We start from the raw sequence: 16155 nt of genomic DNA on the forward strand, positions 1-16155 counted from the left end.
AGCACCATTGGTATTGGAACAGATCCAACACACTTCATTTACCATAGCCAACGCAAGGGAGGATAAGATATTTAGGAAGCATGTTACTTGTTTGTAAATAATCACTTGCCCAGGGAATACCTACCAGCAACAAGGCAAGACAATGTACCAGAAGCTGGTTGTTCTTTGCTTTCAGGCCAGAAATAATTAACTTAAGTGTGGTCAGCCAGCTAGTAAAAAAAAAAAAAAAATGCCCACGTGCTACTAACTTTTGCGAACTTATTGCTGGCTATATGAAGGTAAAATGTAGCTCATAAAGTACCAGGAGAACATTTCAATTTTTCATAGAAAATGCAAATAGTTATGAGAGGCTTTATCTCTGCATTGCTATAATCATGAGGGACACTCAAAGCATTAGACCCATACATTTAAATTTAAAGGACAAATCTAAGGTGTCTATGAATTCCCTCTCAAAATGCTGCCCATTTATCTCTCCCCCCGCCACATACACACATATTCCTGTCTCTATCAGAAAGTTAGGAAAAGTCTAAGAGACCATAAAACCCTCAAGCACATTAGATTGAAGCAGAGAAACAATGGCATTATTTTGAACATCCAAACCCCTGCCCCCACCCACAAGACATATGTAAAGTGGAGATAGACCAAGAGACAAATTGTTGGGTTTCTGAATACAACGTGGAAATTTCTTGCTTTGTTTCTCCTCAATGGGAACCCAAAGCAATTTACACTTTTCTCCTTTCCTCCATTCTTTCCTCACAACAGCCCCGTAAGGTAGGTTAGGCTGAGTGTGTGTGATTGGCCCAAGTCACCCAGCAAACGTCCATGGCAGAGTGTGGATTTGAACCTGGGTCTCCTAGATCCTAGTTCAACTCTCTGCTACACCATGTTGACTCTCAATAAAGTGAAAAAATAAGGTGGAGCCACTAGTAGGTTAATTTCTTTTTTAAGCTAAAGGACATGCTATATTCTCCTCCAGTCTCTGGGGGAGAGGCACTACACCATCCCTAGTGTAGTAGAGACACTATATATGCAGTATTATATGGGAGTTTAAATCATATAACCAATCCAATCACAAATTTAGTTTTGCTTTTCCCCAAAAATCCTCCTTCTACAAAAAGAACTACAAAATGCTACCTCTTGTCCTCTATCAAGAAACAACAGCAGGGTTTGGAAGAAAGATCAGTAGTATCAACGCATCAGCATGTCCATGCCCTTCTGTATTAGCTGCACTAACCAACAAGCAACTGTTTACATAGCTGGAATGAGCATGCATCAAAAGCAATGAAAGACTTGTGAACATGTTTTCACATCTGGCTTACAAAAAGACTTACCTAATATTTATTGCATTATAGCAACTTTATGACCTTTTATATATCACCTCTATCCTTTTTCTCAGCTTGCAAGATTGCATATCAATGAGGCATTAAGGCACTTAGTGGTGTCACACAAACTTGGCACTGGGTTCAAATGAACCGTAGATATACAGAAAAAAAGACACCTAGTTGCCCACTGCAGCTGACAAAATGCCACACATATCCAACATAAAGGCAGAAAAAGAGGTATCCTTTGCTTTCAGGTTACCTGTAGGTATGTATTCTGAGCATGCCCAGAGAAAACAAAGAGGGGTGGAGTGGGGGCTAAGAATCTGAGCTGATAGCTGAAGGGTACATGCACCAAGATGGGAAGGTGGCTTCTATACAGGATCCAATGAGAAGCAACAACAAATCAGAAAAAAGCACCCTACAGTGTTTGTTATCAAGCATCAAGTCCAGCCACACAGGTCATTAAAGGGAGCAGGAACAAGGATGGCAGCCAGGTCCCAAAGCCAAATGGAAAGCAGTAGCTAGGAATCACAGAAGCTAATGATGAGAGACTGGGTGGGGCTGAGGAGCCTCAGGGGCTGAAGAGGACAATGCAGTCCACAGGCTACAGGAAGCCTTTTCAACCTCCATGGAGAGTTTGAGGATCATGGAAGGAAAGCTCCTTGAACAATCTCAGAGTCATTATCTCCCCTGGTGAGTTCCTTGCCATGCTGTTCATTAGAGAATTGACCCGCATTCAGCAAAAGTCTTCATTTAATTTACTGGGCTTTCCATTGATTATTTCCCTCTGTCTATAGAATTCTACAGGGAAAAGAGCAACAAAGAGCCTAGATGGCTTTAAGAAGGAATTAGACTGATTCATGGAGGACAGATCCATCAGTAGCTACTAGCCATGGGCCTAAAGGGCACATTCAGATACAGTAAGCCTCTAAATACCAGTGCTAGGAGGGAACACCAGGTGAAGGCCTTGGCCTCTATGCTTTGTTTGTTGGCCTTCCAGGGCAACTGGTTGGCCATTGTGTGAAACAGGATTCGGGACTAGATGGACCATTAGTCTGATCCAGCAAGGCCCTTCTTATGCTACTGTTATATAGAACCTGCCTAGCACTTCTAACTAATTGTAATAGCACCAAGCAAAGCAGACTTTCCAATCATCCTTGGCTCAAGCTGTCTTTCCAAACTCCTTAATATATCTCAAAACAGTAACACTCTGAGGTTCCCATTTTCCCACTGATACGCAATGGGCTGGATCATACGTGCACATACACTGCTTGGTTCCTTTCATGCACTAGTCATCTGGTAGCTGAAAATGAGAACTGACTCTTTGAAAAGCACTGCATTTGATATGACGAGGCAGTTCGATCTATGACATATCTGACACGGCAGCCTATTCACACATGCAAGTCATCACTTGTGGCAGTCACATGCAAATCAGTGCCAGCTCCAAAAACAGTTAATGATTACAGGCAAGCTAGCAGACAATCTTGAAGTCAAATATGTGGTAGAGCGGTTCTCTCCCCCACACTCAATGATATCTCAAAGGCGTATCTGTTGGCCTTTTCCACATGCTCGTATCAGGGAAGAAGCACTGAACATAAAGCAGCAAGAAAGCAAAGGAAGAAAAGCTTCTGTAATCATGCGTCTTCATAAAGAAGCAAGGTTGCCTGGAGCTAACCCATCTTGGGAGAATGAGGGAGCTTTAAAGTAGAACGACAACCCCAGAAGTTTTTGGAACATTAGCTTCTCTTCATTACAGAGAGTGTTCAGCCATAAGCCTATTTTCTGTGCTTTCTGACTTCCAAGTCCAGAACAGTGGAGAAATGTGAACTTATATAAAGTAACTATGTCCAAAACTTGGCCCTTGCATCAAGCTGAAACGGCAAACTTTGTTTCAAGGTAGCCTACCCTTTGGAACAGTATCTTGGAGGAATACAACCAGAGGAGGTTCTCTGTGAAAGTAGCAACTCGTATCTGCTATTATACCTGGTATTTTCCACATCAGAACCTAAGCTACAGTCTTGAATGCCATTAAAGGAATCTTAAGAGAGTCACTAAAATGCTGATGGTAGAGAAAGGATATTGGATACACAAGTTTGCAGACAGGATTCTTCGAGGGGAACCTTAGGATAGGTTTGATGCACTATATATTTTTTTCCTATGCAGAGGACCTCTTGTAAGGAAAACAGCAAAGTATACCAGCGTGTGCAGCAACGGCCCAATGCAGCAATACACACATTTATGTATGAAAATATATGTGCATTTTCCTACTAAGATATGAAAGACTGACACTATCATAGCCTACAAGTCCTTTCACAACCGTTGTGGTATGACCGGATGCCCTTCGTTATTTTTCCACACTATACTATGATATTTCCCTATACCTGTAAGGAGGGAAATGTTATATATACCATCATTTGCTGCAGCTGCTACACCATTCTTATTAGCTGCACTACAATGAGATTTTCAGATTGACTTCTTCAAAAACTTGAGGAATGCCGTCAAATTTAAAATCAGGTTAAAACCTCTAAGCTGAGATTCACCTGAAGTCTAAAGAAGCAATCCAATCAATCTTGGTCCTGGCAACTCCTTGAAGGCAAAAGCCTGTATCGTGAACCCTTGACTTCAAGGAGTAAAATTAGTTTCCTTCCTCGTCCTTAATTTCAAAATAATTCAATGATCTGTATTTAATACTCACTGTGCAGCTATTACGAAGGGCTTCAAATTTACGCTGGATTTCATCTCTATGCGCCTAAAGGAGGTAAGAAGTTGATCATCAATTTTTTCATATATTAGACTTAGAATCCAACAGCTGTTTCTAAATGAACTGCAGAACAATCTACCAGCAAGCAAAGTTTAGAAGGCAGATGCTGCAGGCTATGACTACTAGCAGGACAAAAAGAACCAGAAGTTTCATTGACTTAAAGCATCCTTGAGAACCCCAATTCTCAGCTACCGGAGCTAAATGTACAATTCTATGCACTGCTTTCTGGCAAATGCCATGCATTAATAAAACATTCCTTTTAAATGACCCACAGAAGACAGTGGCCACTTAATAACAAAGTTGCTTTCTCGACTTTTGCCATATGCATTTTCACATCTGAACAAATACTTCCCGGAGTGCTTTATTTCTTACAAAACAAGAGGGACAGAGAGAAAGAGAGAGAATTAGGTTGGCTATCACAAACACTCCGCCTAATCTATCATTAAGCCTACCTAACGGTCTTATCCTTTCCTAAGCAACCAAGCTGACTAATGACATTGTTGGAAGAGGGAAGCCCGACCCACTCAAAAACAGTAAGCATTTCATTTGTTTAAGACAGCTGCTATAACACATGCATCATTTTTACTTGTTTTACAAGCAAAGCAGGACAAATGCAAAGCTCATCCTTCAGCAAATTGGTCCTTCCCCATCACTGTGACTTTGACATTCAGTGGCCAGAGCAGAGGGACTCATAGGACATTCCGTTATTATTCAAGACACCCACTTCGTACCAAAGACACTCAAAAAAGGAAAAACTATTCAGCCAAAGTCAAAAGTGATTAAATAGAAAACTCCTTCCACTACCGTTCAACCAAAAAAAGAGAGGCTCAAACAAGAATTCTCATCCCTCATCCCATCTTTGCACTGGATTTAATATCAAACCAATGAGTGGCTTAGTCAATAGACTAAAATAGATGCTCTTTGGGAGCATTAAGATCTTACATGTTCACTATTTCAATGCAAAGCAGAATATACTCTCATCAAACATTCCCCTGTCCTGTTGCCCAAGAAGCCAAATGTTCCAAAGTTGAAAGGTCGAAAGACTGCTTCAGTACCGAGAAAAAAAGGATTTGATTTCCATATAACAAAACTGGGGAGAAAAGCAGCGGCCAACCTTTTTGGCAAGTGTGTCAGAAGTCCGAAGTAGGAGACAGTGACATTCTAGTACGTATGCAGCGGCCACTGCTGGGAGGAGCTTTGTCTCAGGGTCAAGCTACTGAACCAAGGAGCAGGCACTAGCACAACATTAGAGAAGATGGCAAGTGTGCAAACCTGATGCCATGGGTGTTTTCACACAAGACTCTTTAACGCACGTGGACTTCTTTTATTGCGGAAAAGGCCAACTTCTAAAGCACAATGCAAATTATGCATTCTAGTCAATGTTATTTTCACAGTCGTGTTACTGTAAGCACCAACACAACCACTCCTGTGAAGTCATCTTAAGCTATAGCTGAGCTAAACACTCCCACTGCCTGTGCCATTTATGGCACCCTTGCTTCAGGTTGGCCACCAACTAAGCGTAGTATGACATCCATCACTTGTCAATGTTCCATACCAGTGTTGTACTCCCCAGTGAGAAACACTTATCCGATGTGCATCTCAGAAAACAGGAGAGATATAACTTTCCCGTAATATCAACAACATGAGCGAAACATGCACAAGTCTCCTGCTGAATTCCCCAAGCCCTAAGGAACAGCTATAAAGGTTGAAAGGGAGTCCCAAATGAAAGGCAAATATCATTCCTTTCATTACATTCTGCTAAGTCACTTCCAGTATAGCTAGGTGAAAGCACTAGCAAAGACTGGTGCTTTAGTGAGAAACAGTCAGCAGCCAAAGCAAGTTAACCTCTACCAACAAATCTGGCAAAAAGTTTCAAGGAAAGATTCGGCTTCTTCAAGCACTTTTTCTTTTACAGGCAAGACTAAAATAGTCAGTAGGATAGTCTGAAGAAGTGAGCTGTGGCTCACAAAAGCTCATACCTTGCCAGAAATTTTGTTGGTCTTTAAAGTGCTACTGGACTCTAGTTCTTTTCTACTGCTATTGACAGACTAACACAGCTACCCATTGTGATCTATCAGTATACATTTAGGTTCAGGTAAGAGGATCAAGAGAAAATGTTGTTCTAATGAATTACTTGCTACACGCAGTAAGACATAAAAACGGACAAGTTTATGGCAGCATTCATTTCATTGCTTAAAAATTGGACAGCACATTAGAATAAGTAGTGTGGTATTAAAGATAAAACACACAATACCATCTGTATTCCTGTAGATATTTTCTGGGACAATGATGTTGAGAAAGTACGGTCACTTACCTGTAGCTAACCTGGCAATTAACACATGAGCAGAAAATCAGTGTTGTGTAATGTACAAAAAATAAAAATTGTTTGTTTCAATGAGATGCTATTTTTAGGTGTGAGGTCCACACCTATATCTTGAATTTCTGCTCATCACTTGAAATATCAAAGGAAAATCCTCTCATCACTTGGCATTCATTTACCAAGCTACCGATCTGTTAGAGATCTATTAGTAGAGTTACAAGATGGTTATATTTTTCGAGCTCTGGCTAACTGGCATATTTCAACTCAAGGAACAAATCAATTTTTGCAATTCTAAGGTACAAAAAGCACCAGGGTGTAATGTTTCAGACAGTAAGGAAACTTGTGGTGAAGCCACAGTATAAGAGATCTCAGCATCAGTTCATATTCAGAAATCAACGTCTGATTCAGAATGCAGACATGCAAACTGCTGGACTTTTTGGTAAAGACCATTCTTTCCCCTTAGGAGTCTGAGCTATCAGATTTTCTGAATTTTAGTTTTAAAAGTGAAATACTTAATCTGAGGTCACATAAGAACTTTTTGCTTCTCTTGAAGTGCCCGTTAGAACAAATGTACAGTATCATACTGAGTAGACTTTTTCATATCCTCATTCATCAACAGAACATTTCTTTGCCCCTTGAGGTCAGGCTATAAAAACATCTTGCTGGCTTATGATCAGAAATAGCAACTGGTATAGAATTCTCTCTTTCCAAGACAACTTAGCTGCACCCCTGTTTGAAAGGATCACCTTAGACTTTGTGGAAACCAAGCAGTTATTTACAGTTGGAGTCCCTTTTCTGCATGCAACAATGTGAACTGAAGGAATTTGGGGAAGGGATCCACCTCAAATTTTAGGTATCATGTAAGGGAAGTGGACTGTTTTCTACTAGTTGAAGAGCCTCCTCTAGTGGGGCCTTGTCATATCATAAAAGTATAAGTCTGCTGTGGGTTACAATTCTACAAGCATCAACTCAGCATCACAAACATGTAAGGTTAAGAGCAGCAGGAACAGCCAACAACTTGCAGATCAGCAGCCCAGGTTAAATTACATTATTTCACCATCCCATTTTCAAACGGATCCAGACCATCGCTTCCAAAGGGACAGAACTCCAGCCCAGAAGGATAGAGCTTACCGTCAGCGCTTGAATCTCCTCTTCTGCCTCAGCTGTAGTTTCCTCCAGCTCCGTTTTTGCCTCCCGGAGTTGACTTTCCAGGGCCGCCCGTGCTGCCTGCAACCCTGAAATCTGAGATTCCCTCTCTTGGAGGGTGAGCTGCAATTCTGTTAGTTGTCGCTTCAGTTCCAATTTTTGTTCTTCATGCTCCAGACTAACCTGAAGAGTTAAGTATAGCATTGATACCTATTATACTTCTAAAGGATAAACTTGCTTAAAAGTGTGATTCTGGAAAAGCATCACTACTCAGTGCCACATGGCCAGGTTTGTTCCACTTCTTTAATGCAGACAGGGATATATATTCAAAAGATTAAAAATAATGCCTTTGGCTTAGTTTTGGTTGTTTGCATCAATCGAAGACATCAGACCGCCCCGTAACCATAGCCTGCCTAGTAAACGTTGTGAGTTGACGTCATGGGTCAGTAATGACCCCATGCTTGCATAGGGGACTACCTTTACCTTTAAGACATCAGATCTGAAAAGTAATTCCAGATATAATTCTGTGGCAACAGAAACCCATTATTAAGGCTGTGGCAGAATGGGCCTGCTCAGATTCTCAGGCCCTATTCCACTCCTGCCCTCTCCCATGGATTCTCAACCTCTCCTGGAAGGGGTTGCCTTTTTCTTCCTTCCGGTAATCGCTGCCACCACCTGACCGTTGTAGGACTTGCCCACTGGGGTGGGGGTCAGGATTCCCCCCCCCCCAGTGTCCCTCTCAGCCCCTGATGCCTTGCCTTGGTGTCTCCCGCTTGCCAAACTTCTGGGCACCACAGAGGCAAGATACTGCCTGGGGTGGCCACTGGAGAAATAGCTGCTTGCCAACTGCCAGCCTCCCTCCCTCCTCGGGGCCCCCTGTTTTCCAATAGCGAGTTCCAAGCTGGTGGAGGACTATGTGGTACAGAGAACTATGGTCAGCATTCAAAGTTTAAAAGTATTTATTAAAAGTAAAACATTTCCAGGGATACTTCTAGCACAGCAACAGATTGAGCAAGGGATTCAAAAGAACTGGGAGAAACGCAATTCCTCTCTCTATACATGCCCTATCAGATGTTGGAATATACGACAGGCTCTCAAGCTTAGGGTCCTGTAAGGCTCTATCTAGATTCCATTACCTGGAAGGTTTCATCAGCCCCTGGGGCCAGCACATTGTCAAAGATGGCTGCCTCCTCCAGGCCTCAGATGAACTCTGTCTTCCCTGTGTGTCCCAGCCAAAAGAGGGCTCTCTCCTCCCTGTCAGCAGTTTTCATCCTTTTCTGTCTCCACCCACAGACTAGGTCAACCTGGGTCAAAGAGGTTTTTCCTGGAACCTCCAGAAACTGTCTTCCTGGAGCCCCTTCTGGCATTTTAAAACCTCCCAGTCCCATTTTTTCGCAAAGGCTAAAAAAGCAAGGAAATGCCAAACTGAGCACACTCCACCCATGGTTAGTGCCCCAACTCTGCCCTACGGCTGAAGATTAGCAAAAGAAACACAGGTCCAGAAATCTTTCCTAAACTAGGTGCCAACTATCGCTCCTCACAAACCATAGCCCTGGGGCATTTTCAGTTCTCATCAGGCAAGTGAGAGAGGGGAATTTTTTTTTCTTCAGATTCATATTTTTCTGCATACATGGGGAATCCCCCAAATTCTACATCCCCAAGTTGTCTGTGGGTGGCCCCTATTGTGAGGCATTTATGACTGACACAGGGGACAAAAGCTTTACTATGACTTCTCTGGTATATTGATGACCAGTGTGACTAAAAGTACAACAGCAAAGTAGCGGAAGCCATTTCAAGGAGTTATTATGCATCTCTTCAAATACCCTTCTAGAGCTCTCCCATGGCCCTGGGCTGCAGCTGTGGATAGTTATTCATCACTGTTTCCCTTAAAGCATTCAAGGCAGCTTTATCTTCATCTAAGCAGCCCAAGTGGCCCAGCTCAGCCTGGGAAGCCAGCTCAGCCTTGGCTTGTCAAACCTTGGGGTTGGCAACGGTCAGTACTTGGATGGGAGATCACCATGGAAGTCTAGGGTTGCTATACAGAGGAGGGCAACGGCAAACCACCTCTGCTCCTCTCTTGCCTGGAACGCCCCATGGATGGAGTCACCGTGAGCCAGCTGAAACTGGATGGCCATGTTCTTCTTATCCTCATGCGCTTAGGGCAGTGGTCTTCAACCCATGGGTCACAACCCTCCTGCTGGGTTGTGAGCCCCTGAAGTTACCTTCTTTCTGATTCCTGGAAGGACCTGCTAGATAGACCAACAATGCCGTATTCTCCTGCCTCTTTTTGTGTGCTTGCTGGGGAAAGCTGCAGGCAAGGTCACTCAGTGATGGAGAGAACTCCTGCATGGCTTTAAGCCTTCGCTTGTTTCTCACTGTGTTACACCTCTTAATGTGGGGCCAGGGTCTGGGAAGTTTGAAGGACATTAGCTTGAAGGACACTGGCCTGGGAGATGTTATAATGACAGCATTAGGGCTACCACATTGCTGGTGCTATGCAGCTGTTGAATACTGCTAGCAGCAGCTGCAGAAACAGTAACAGCAGCAAGTATTAAAGCAAGGTAGTACCTCTCGCAACCTAGTCTCCAGCTCCAACAAACGCGCTTTGTCATTGTGATCCTGATGGCTGATCTTCTCCAACTGTTCCTCCAGTTTACTGTTCTGGGCCTCTAACTTTCCAGCTTGAGTTTCCAAATAAAACTTCTGTTGCCTGAGCTCAGAAATCATTTCTTCTTGCGCTTTCCTGAGAAGAGGGAGAAAGAAGTATTCCAAACCTAGCCGAAAGCCTAACGTTTCACTGGGATGCAATGGAAAAGGATCATCCGCAAGCCAGGAACTGCTGCTGCGTTACCAGGGTCTACCCAAGCTTACTGGACAGCTTTCCCCCAAATAATCTTGTAGTTTGTCAAAAGAAAATTAGTTCATACTACAACTAGATTTTAGAATAAGGAGCTAACTGGCATGCGATTTAAAATGTTGCTGTCACTCTACTCTAGAAGAACAGAATTTGCCTCATTTAATCTCTCTAAGAGAAGAAGCGGCTAATTTTCAGGAAACGGAGACCTCTGAAATCAGAATATGAAAGTTTGCATGACTTCCTGCAGAAAATGCCCCCTGTTGCTTTGATCCCGTAAACATAAGGTAGATTAAGGAATCCAGAGCAGCAGAAGCACTGTGCTTCCTCCACTCTGATGTGGTTTACGTTTACATTAGCAGCCACCTTAACCAGCACTAGTTGGTTAGCTGGTTGAGAGGGAACCTTGACTTGTATTAACCAGTATCAAGACAAGTGGCCATATAAACATTAACCATAGTACAAACTAGCAAGGAGAACTTGCAGGGGGCTACAACCTATTCCCACAGTTAAAAGACCAGTAGAATTACAGCAGTGCTGGGCCCATTACGCTCCTGAAAACCAAGCACACCGCATGGTTCAAAACAAGCTCGGCAAGAGTAATACCAGCTTGTCTTCCTTTCCCATCCCATATAACTAAGACTTTAAATCGTATCCTGTTGCATTCAGAAAACCTACTATTTCCCAACTCAAGCTAGAAATATGCATATATGGAAACTTTGGTCAATCCCGGTTTCTACCTTCAAAAAGACCTTCAGGATTAAAAAAAATTCAGGACTCCCTGCCCAACCCCAAAAATGAAAGTAGTCAGATGACAGCATAAGAAAGAGAAACACTACCAACTTGAGAAGGCATCCGAGGACAAAGGAATACTGCAGGCTTGCAATTCACATTAGTGAAGCAGCCAATCACACCAAAGACAGCAAGCTCATGTCAAGAGCTTCTTTATTAAAACGACTTACTTTACTATTTCAGTAGCAGGAATTCGACACATCTCCAGAGCATGGTAAACCAAAAAGATAGGTTAACGGCAGTTCTTGTACTTACATGTTCCTCTGTGTAAATAAGCTGCTATTTGCTGCAAGCTTATTTGCTTCAGACAATTCCACTATTCTCTGTTCCAGAGACCTAATCTTTGAATCCATAGCATTGATCATCTGAAAGAAAGATACCTTTTATTAATACTATACAACAGTGGCATTAAAAATGTTCTGGTGAATCCTGAGGCTCTTTGGAAGCTTATCAGAGGATCTATAATGAAGTGAATAGTGATGAGACAAGATTCCCTGAAAGACAGCTTGCCTAATACTATTGATCTTCTCTGAAAGGCATAGATGAAAGGGAGGGACAGGTCACGTTGTAGGTAGGGTACATTTCTAGTTCACAGATGTGGAAGACCTAGAAGCTAACCAACAAACAACCTGTGTGAATTAAGTGCACATCTTAGAACACCCCCAATAATCCTTTCCAACAAATGGCAGACAAAACGAAAATCATTGCTGTATTTATTTAGATATGTAACCCCCCTTTTCTCCCCAATGGGAATCCAAAGAGAATCTTGAAAGTTCAAAGCAATATGGGAGGGGGCTAAAAAGAAGCATCCTGTGGGCCACAAAATGCTGAACCAGATGGCTCTTTAGTCTGATCCAGCAGGGCGCTTCTTACTGGGGACAGTTCACCTGCACTAGGTAATGGAATTATAACCCTCAACTTGCACAGCAGGACGGACTTCCCAAGCAGGTGCAAACCATTACTGTATGCCATCATGTTTATAGATATAGTTATGATCCATTTGGCTATCCAAAACGGAACCAACTCGTTGATGTCAAATGATAAAGTAACATACTGCTTTCTGTTCTGAAAGAATTTTGCATTTTTCATGGACTTCCTCTTCATGTTTTCTCAGCACGTTCTCTAGGGCCTCTTTGTCTGCCAGATCTTTTTTCATCTGATGGTCCAGCACCTAAAGAAAAGAAAGAATATTCCTTATTTCATACCCATTTCCATTCATCATGAAGCAGCATCAGTATAAAGGGCACTGTTCTGCAGCAATGCTAACCCAAAAGTATTGACATCCATGGTGGAAAACTGATGTAAGGAGGGTATCATAACAATGGCTGAACAGATATTTAGCATGCAGGAATTAAATCCTTGTCATTGCCAGTTAAAGCACTGCATGTTTTAACATGACCCTGCCAGTCAGCTGAGATGCTTCCACCAAGACGATGCTGCTGTACAATGCCATGTGACAGTGGTAGGTTACCAGAAACACAGCCTTCTCGATAGTGGCACCCCAACTATTGTCAAGTGCGATACTAATTTCTTAAACTATCTCAAACAACTACAGGGCTGCAAAAGACTTTGGAGAGCTGCCACCAGTCAGAGTAGATGTTACTTGACTACATAGATAAATGGTCTGACTCAGCAGAAAACAGCTTCATATGCCTTACATAAGTGCCATGCTCTTTCACTAATACAAGGCACTATTGGTAATAACTAAAGGTGCTGGAGTGGGAGATTGTTTCTCATGGGTCAGACCAATCAGCCAAGATGGTCCCCTGGCACCAGCCTCACTGAAATGAACAAGAGCTTCTTAAAAGCACTACCAGTAGATTATGAAGAAGAAGAAGAGTTGGTTTTTATATGCCAACTTTCTCTACCACTTAAGGGAGACTCAAACCGGCTTACAATCTCATTCCCTTCCCCACACCCTGTGAGGTAGGTGGGCCTGAGAGCTCTAACAGAGCTGTAATTTGCCCAAGGTCACCCAGCTGGCTTTGTGAGTAGGAGTGGGGAAACAAATCCAGTTCACCAGATTAGCCTCCACTACTCATGTGGAGGAGTGGGGAATCAAACCCAGTTCTCCAGATCAGAGTCCACCACTCCAAACCAACCCTCTTAACCACTACACCACGTTGGCTCTCAGGTCAGAATGCACCTGAGAATGCATCAGGTCAGAATCATCTGCCAGGTCAGAATCATCTGCCACTATACCACCCTACATAAAATGGTCACTTTCATGTGTCTCGCAGATGGGCAGCGTCTGTTCCACAGCACATGATCTGAAGTTGCCAGGCACAGACTACAACACAACCATACTATCTAAGCCAAGGGTCCCCTAAACCTTTTGGAGCCTGCAGGTACCTTTGGAATTCTGACTCAGGGTGGTGGGCACAACAACAAAGCGGCTGCAGCAGGAAAACGGAGCCAACCACAAAATGTCAGGGAGCAAGGCTACACATAAATCTCCTAGTAGCTCTTCAACATTTCAGGGAGAAGCTCCGTTTAACAAGATGCCTTTTAATCTGCACAGCCGATCAGCTCTCCGGCGGCCAATCAGAAGCCCTGCTGGGCAAAAGCCCCATCTGGCCCTGCCCACTTTCTAAAAACCTTTGGCAGGCATCAGAAAAGGTGTCAGTTGCCATGGTGCCCACAGGCGCCATATTGGGGATCCCTAATCTAAACAGTCTTGGGGCTCATTAAATTGCATTTTTTCTTATGCGAGTACATTTAGAGGCCTTTGATCATTGGGAGCAAAGCAATATTTACAAAGAGATCGTTTTTAAAGAGGAGAGACACCCATGGGCTAAACAGTGCAAAATTCAAAACCGCCTTTTTTGCTGCATCGCAGATTACATAAGAAACTCATTGCCTAGAGTTCTATGCACATATACGAAAACTCAACAGGGGCTCATTTCGTTCTTACAAGATGTTATTGCCGTTCTTTTCCCACTGGCAAATATTCATTACAACTTGATTCGGGGGGGGGGAGTCAGTCTGCCCCCCACTTCCACATAGGCTAGGTTCAGATGCAATGGCTATGCAGAGATGAACATGCCGGGAGGATCCTCATGCTTTCACGCTCCTTCCTCCCTGCTCCCATTTTGTGTGTGTTGATAAGAAATAGTCACGAAGATGAAGAAATAGTTTGCTGTTCCATCTAAACTGGCAAGGTATAGTTTACGCCTGCCTTGCAAAACAAGGATTTCAAACCACAGTCCACTGTGAAATGCTGGTTTATACGGAAAGTCCAAACCACAGCTTGCTGGTTCAGATACAAGAGCAAACTGTGGTTTGCTACCAAAGCAGGAATCTCTAATTGGCTGGCAATGTGCCAAGAAAGGAGGGCTTCAGGAGCTCAAGGATCCCTCAGGCATGTTCATATAGAGGCTAACCAGGGTCTGTCATAATGTTTGAGCAGGTCATAACTTCAGCAGGTGATTTTATAATAATATATATATTCAAAGGGCAAAAGAGGAAGCAGTTGTCTCGCTACAGAAAGATGACACAGAAGGTGAAGTCTAATTGCTCTGCAAAAGCCAGATCCCATTTTTCTCCATTAAAACCCACTGCTTTTCAAGTGTGTTTCAACTTGCCCCACTGATATTTTATATCTCCTATCTGACTAATTTCTCTTCCTTTCACTACCTCACTATAAGACATCATGCATTTTCAGGCAGTTCACATTGCTCCTTATGCTCTATTCTCCAAGCATCCATTCATTCTTTTCATAACAACTTTCTTTTACTAATGATCATCTTCAAAATCCTGACTCATGGCTGTTATGGAGCAAAGGGTGTTGTGCTTTTCCCCCACGGTCCCACTAAGTTTCTTCACATTCCAAGATGCTATTGTAGGTTTTACAATAGCACTGTAATCAATCACAAAACAGAAGGATGGGGAACACCCAAGATACTTCGACAGAAAACCGGATGGATGGCACACAATAGATTTTTTGATAGATGCCTATAATTTCAGATCATCAAGATGGTTCCCAATAGCGGCAACCAGAAAAGCAACAGGATATCCCTTGATTCAACAGCAGATGCTACTGCTCTGAGAAATTGGATTTAGTTCTGAAAAAACATGCCAATTCTTTCTTTTGTTTCCCTTTCTGAGCCATATTCTCTCACTCCCCTCCCCAACCAATGTTCTGCCTTTCACAATATAAACCAACACACAGAATTTGTTGCTATTTTAACCTAATCTACAGCATATGGGGTTGGATCCAACCAACATTTCCCACTCAATCTCACTTAACTCCTTCTTTCACTGCAGCCCCCATCACGCGTGGCTTTTGTCAATCCCCACCATAACCATTTTGGTGGTCTGAGGCAACCCCCTCCCCCTTTTTAACCAGTAAAAAAGCTGGTCAAATCTAACACATAGATTGGAAAACTAATTATTACCCCATATTCAAATAAGAAGAATTTCAGAAATGCTTCTGGCACACAGGATATTTAAAGACATCATCAGAGTTAGCATCAGTTCCATTCATGAACAATGACCAAAAACAGAGCCTTCAGTTTTCTCCAAGAAACAGACTTGATTTATCAGTTACATCAGAACTTAGAACTGGTTTCTTATAGTTCTTACCTACCAAAAAAAAAGTTACATCTTACATATCTCCAAAACGACACCTCAATAGCGGAGAAGAACTCAAGGTACTAAAAAAGCAAACTAGTTAAGATTTATCCAGAGGGCTAGGTGCAATGCTCTCCCATCAGCTGTTACCTTTGGAAGATATAACCAAACAGACATTCGGCAAGGTTATGTCCCTGCAACTCAAATTCAATTGAGTAGGTTTCCCATATCCTTCTTTATTGTCCTCAGTTTGATGTTATTCGTTACAATCTACTCAATCCTATTTTGACTAATATGTCAGGACACTCGGAAGCCCTGAAAGTTTATTGTCTTCTTAATGACTTGTCAACCGAAATTACTGAACTTTAAAAAACAGCTACTTTTTCAG

General features: G+C 42.6%; 1 protein-coding gene across 1 annotated transcript in view; it reads right to left on the reverse strand.

The window, feature by feature from the left end:
* CIT (citron rho-interacting serine/threonine kinase) overlaps positions 1-16155 on the reverse strand; it is a 114245-nt gene that overhangs the window by 41112 nt on the left and 56978 nt on the right. The window contains exons 19-23 of the mRNA XM_056858944.1: positions 12250-12366; positions 11451-11560; positions 10118-10292; positions 7535-7732; positions 4018-4071 (exon numbers count right to left, since the gene is read on the reverse strand). Of these exons, the coding sequence (XP_056714922.1) occupies positions 4018-4071; positions 7535-7732; positions 10118-10292; positions 11451-11560; positions 12250-12366 (654 nt within the window). The remainder of the gene's footprint in view (positions 1-4017; positions 4072-7534; positions 7733-10117; positions 10293-11450; positions 11561-12249; positions 12367-16155) is intronic.

This window comes from Euleptes europaea, chromosome 13, assembly GCF_029931775.1.
Source record: "Euleptes europaea isolate rEulEur1 chromosome 13, rEulEur1.hap1, whole genome shotgun sequence".
Lineage (NCBI taxonomy): Eukaryota > Metazoa > Chordata > Lepidosauria > Squamata > Sphaerodactylidae > Euleptes > Euleptes europaea.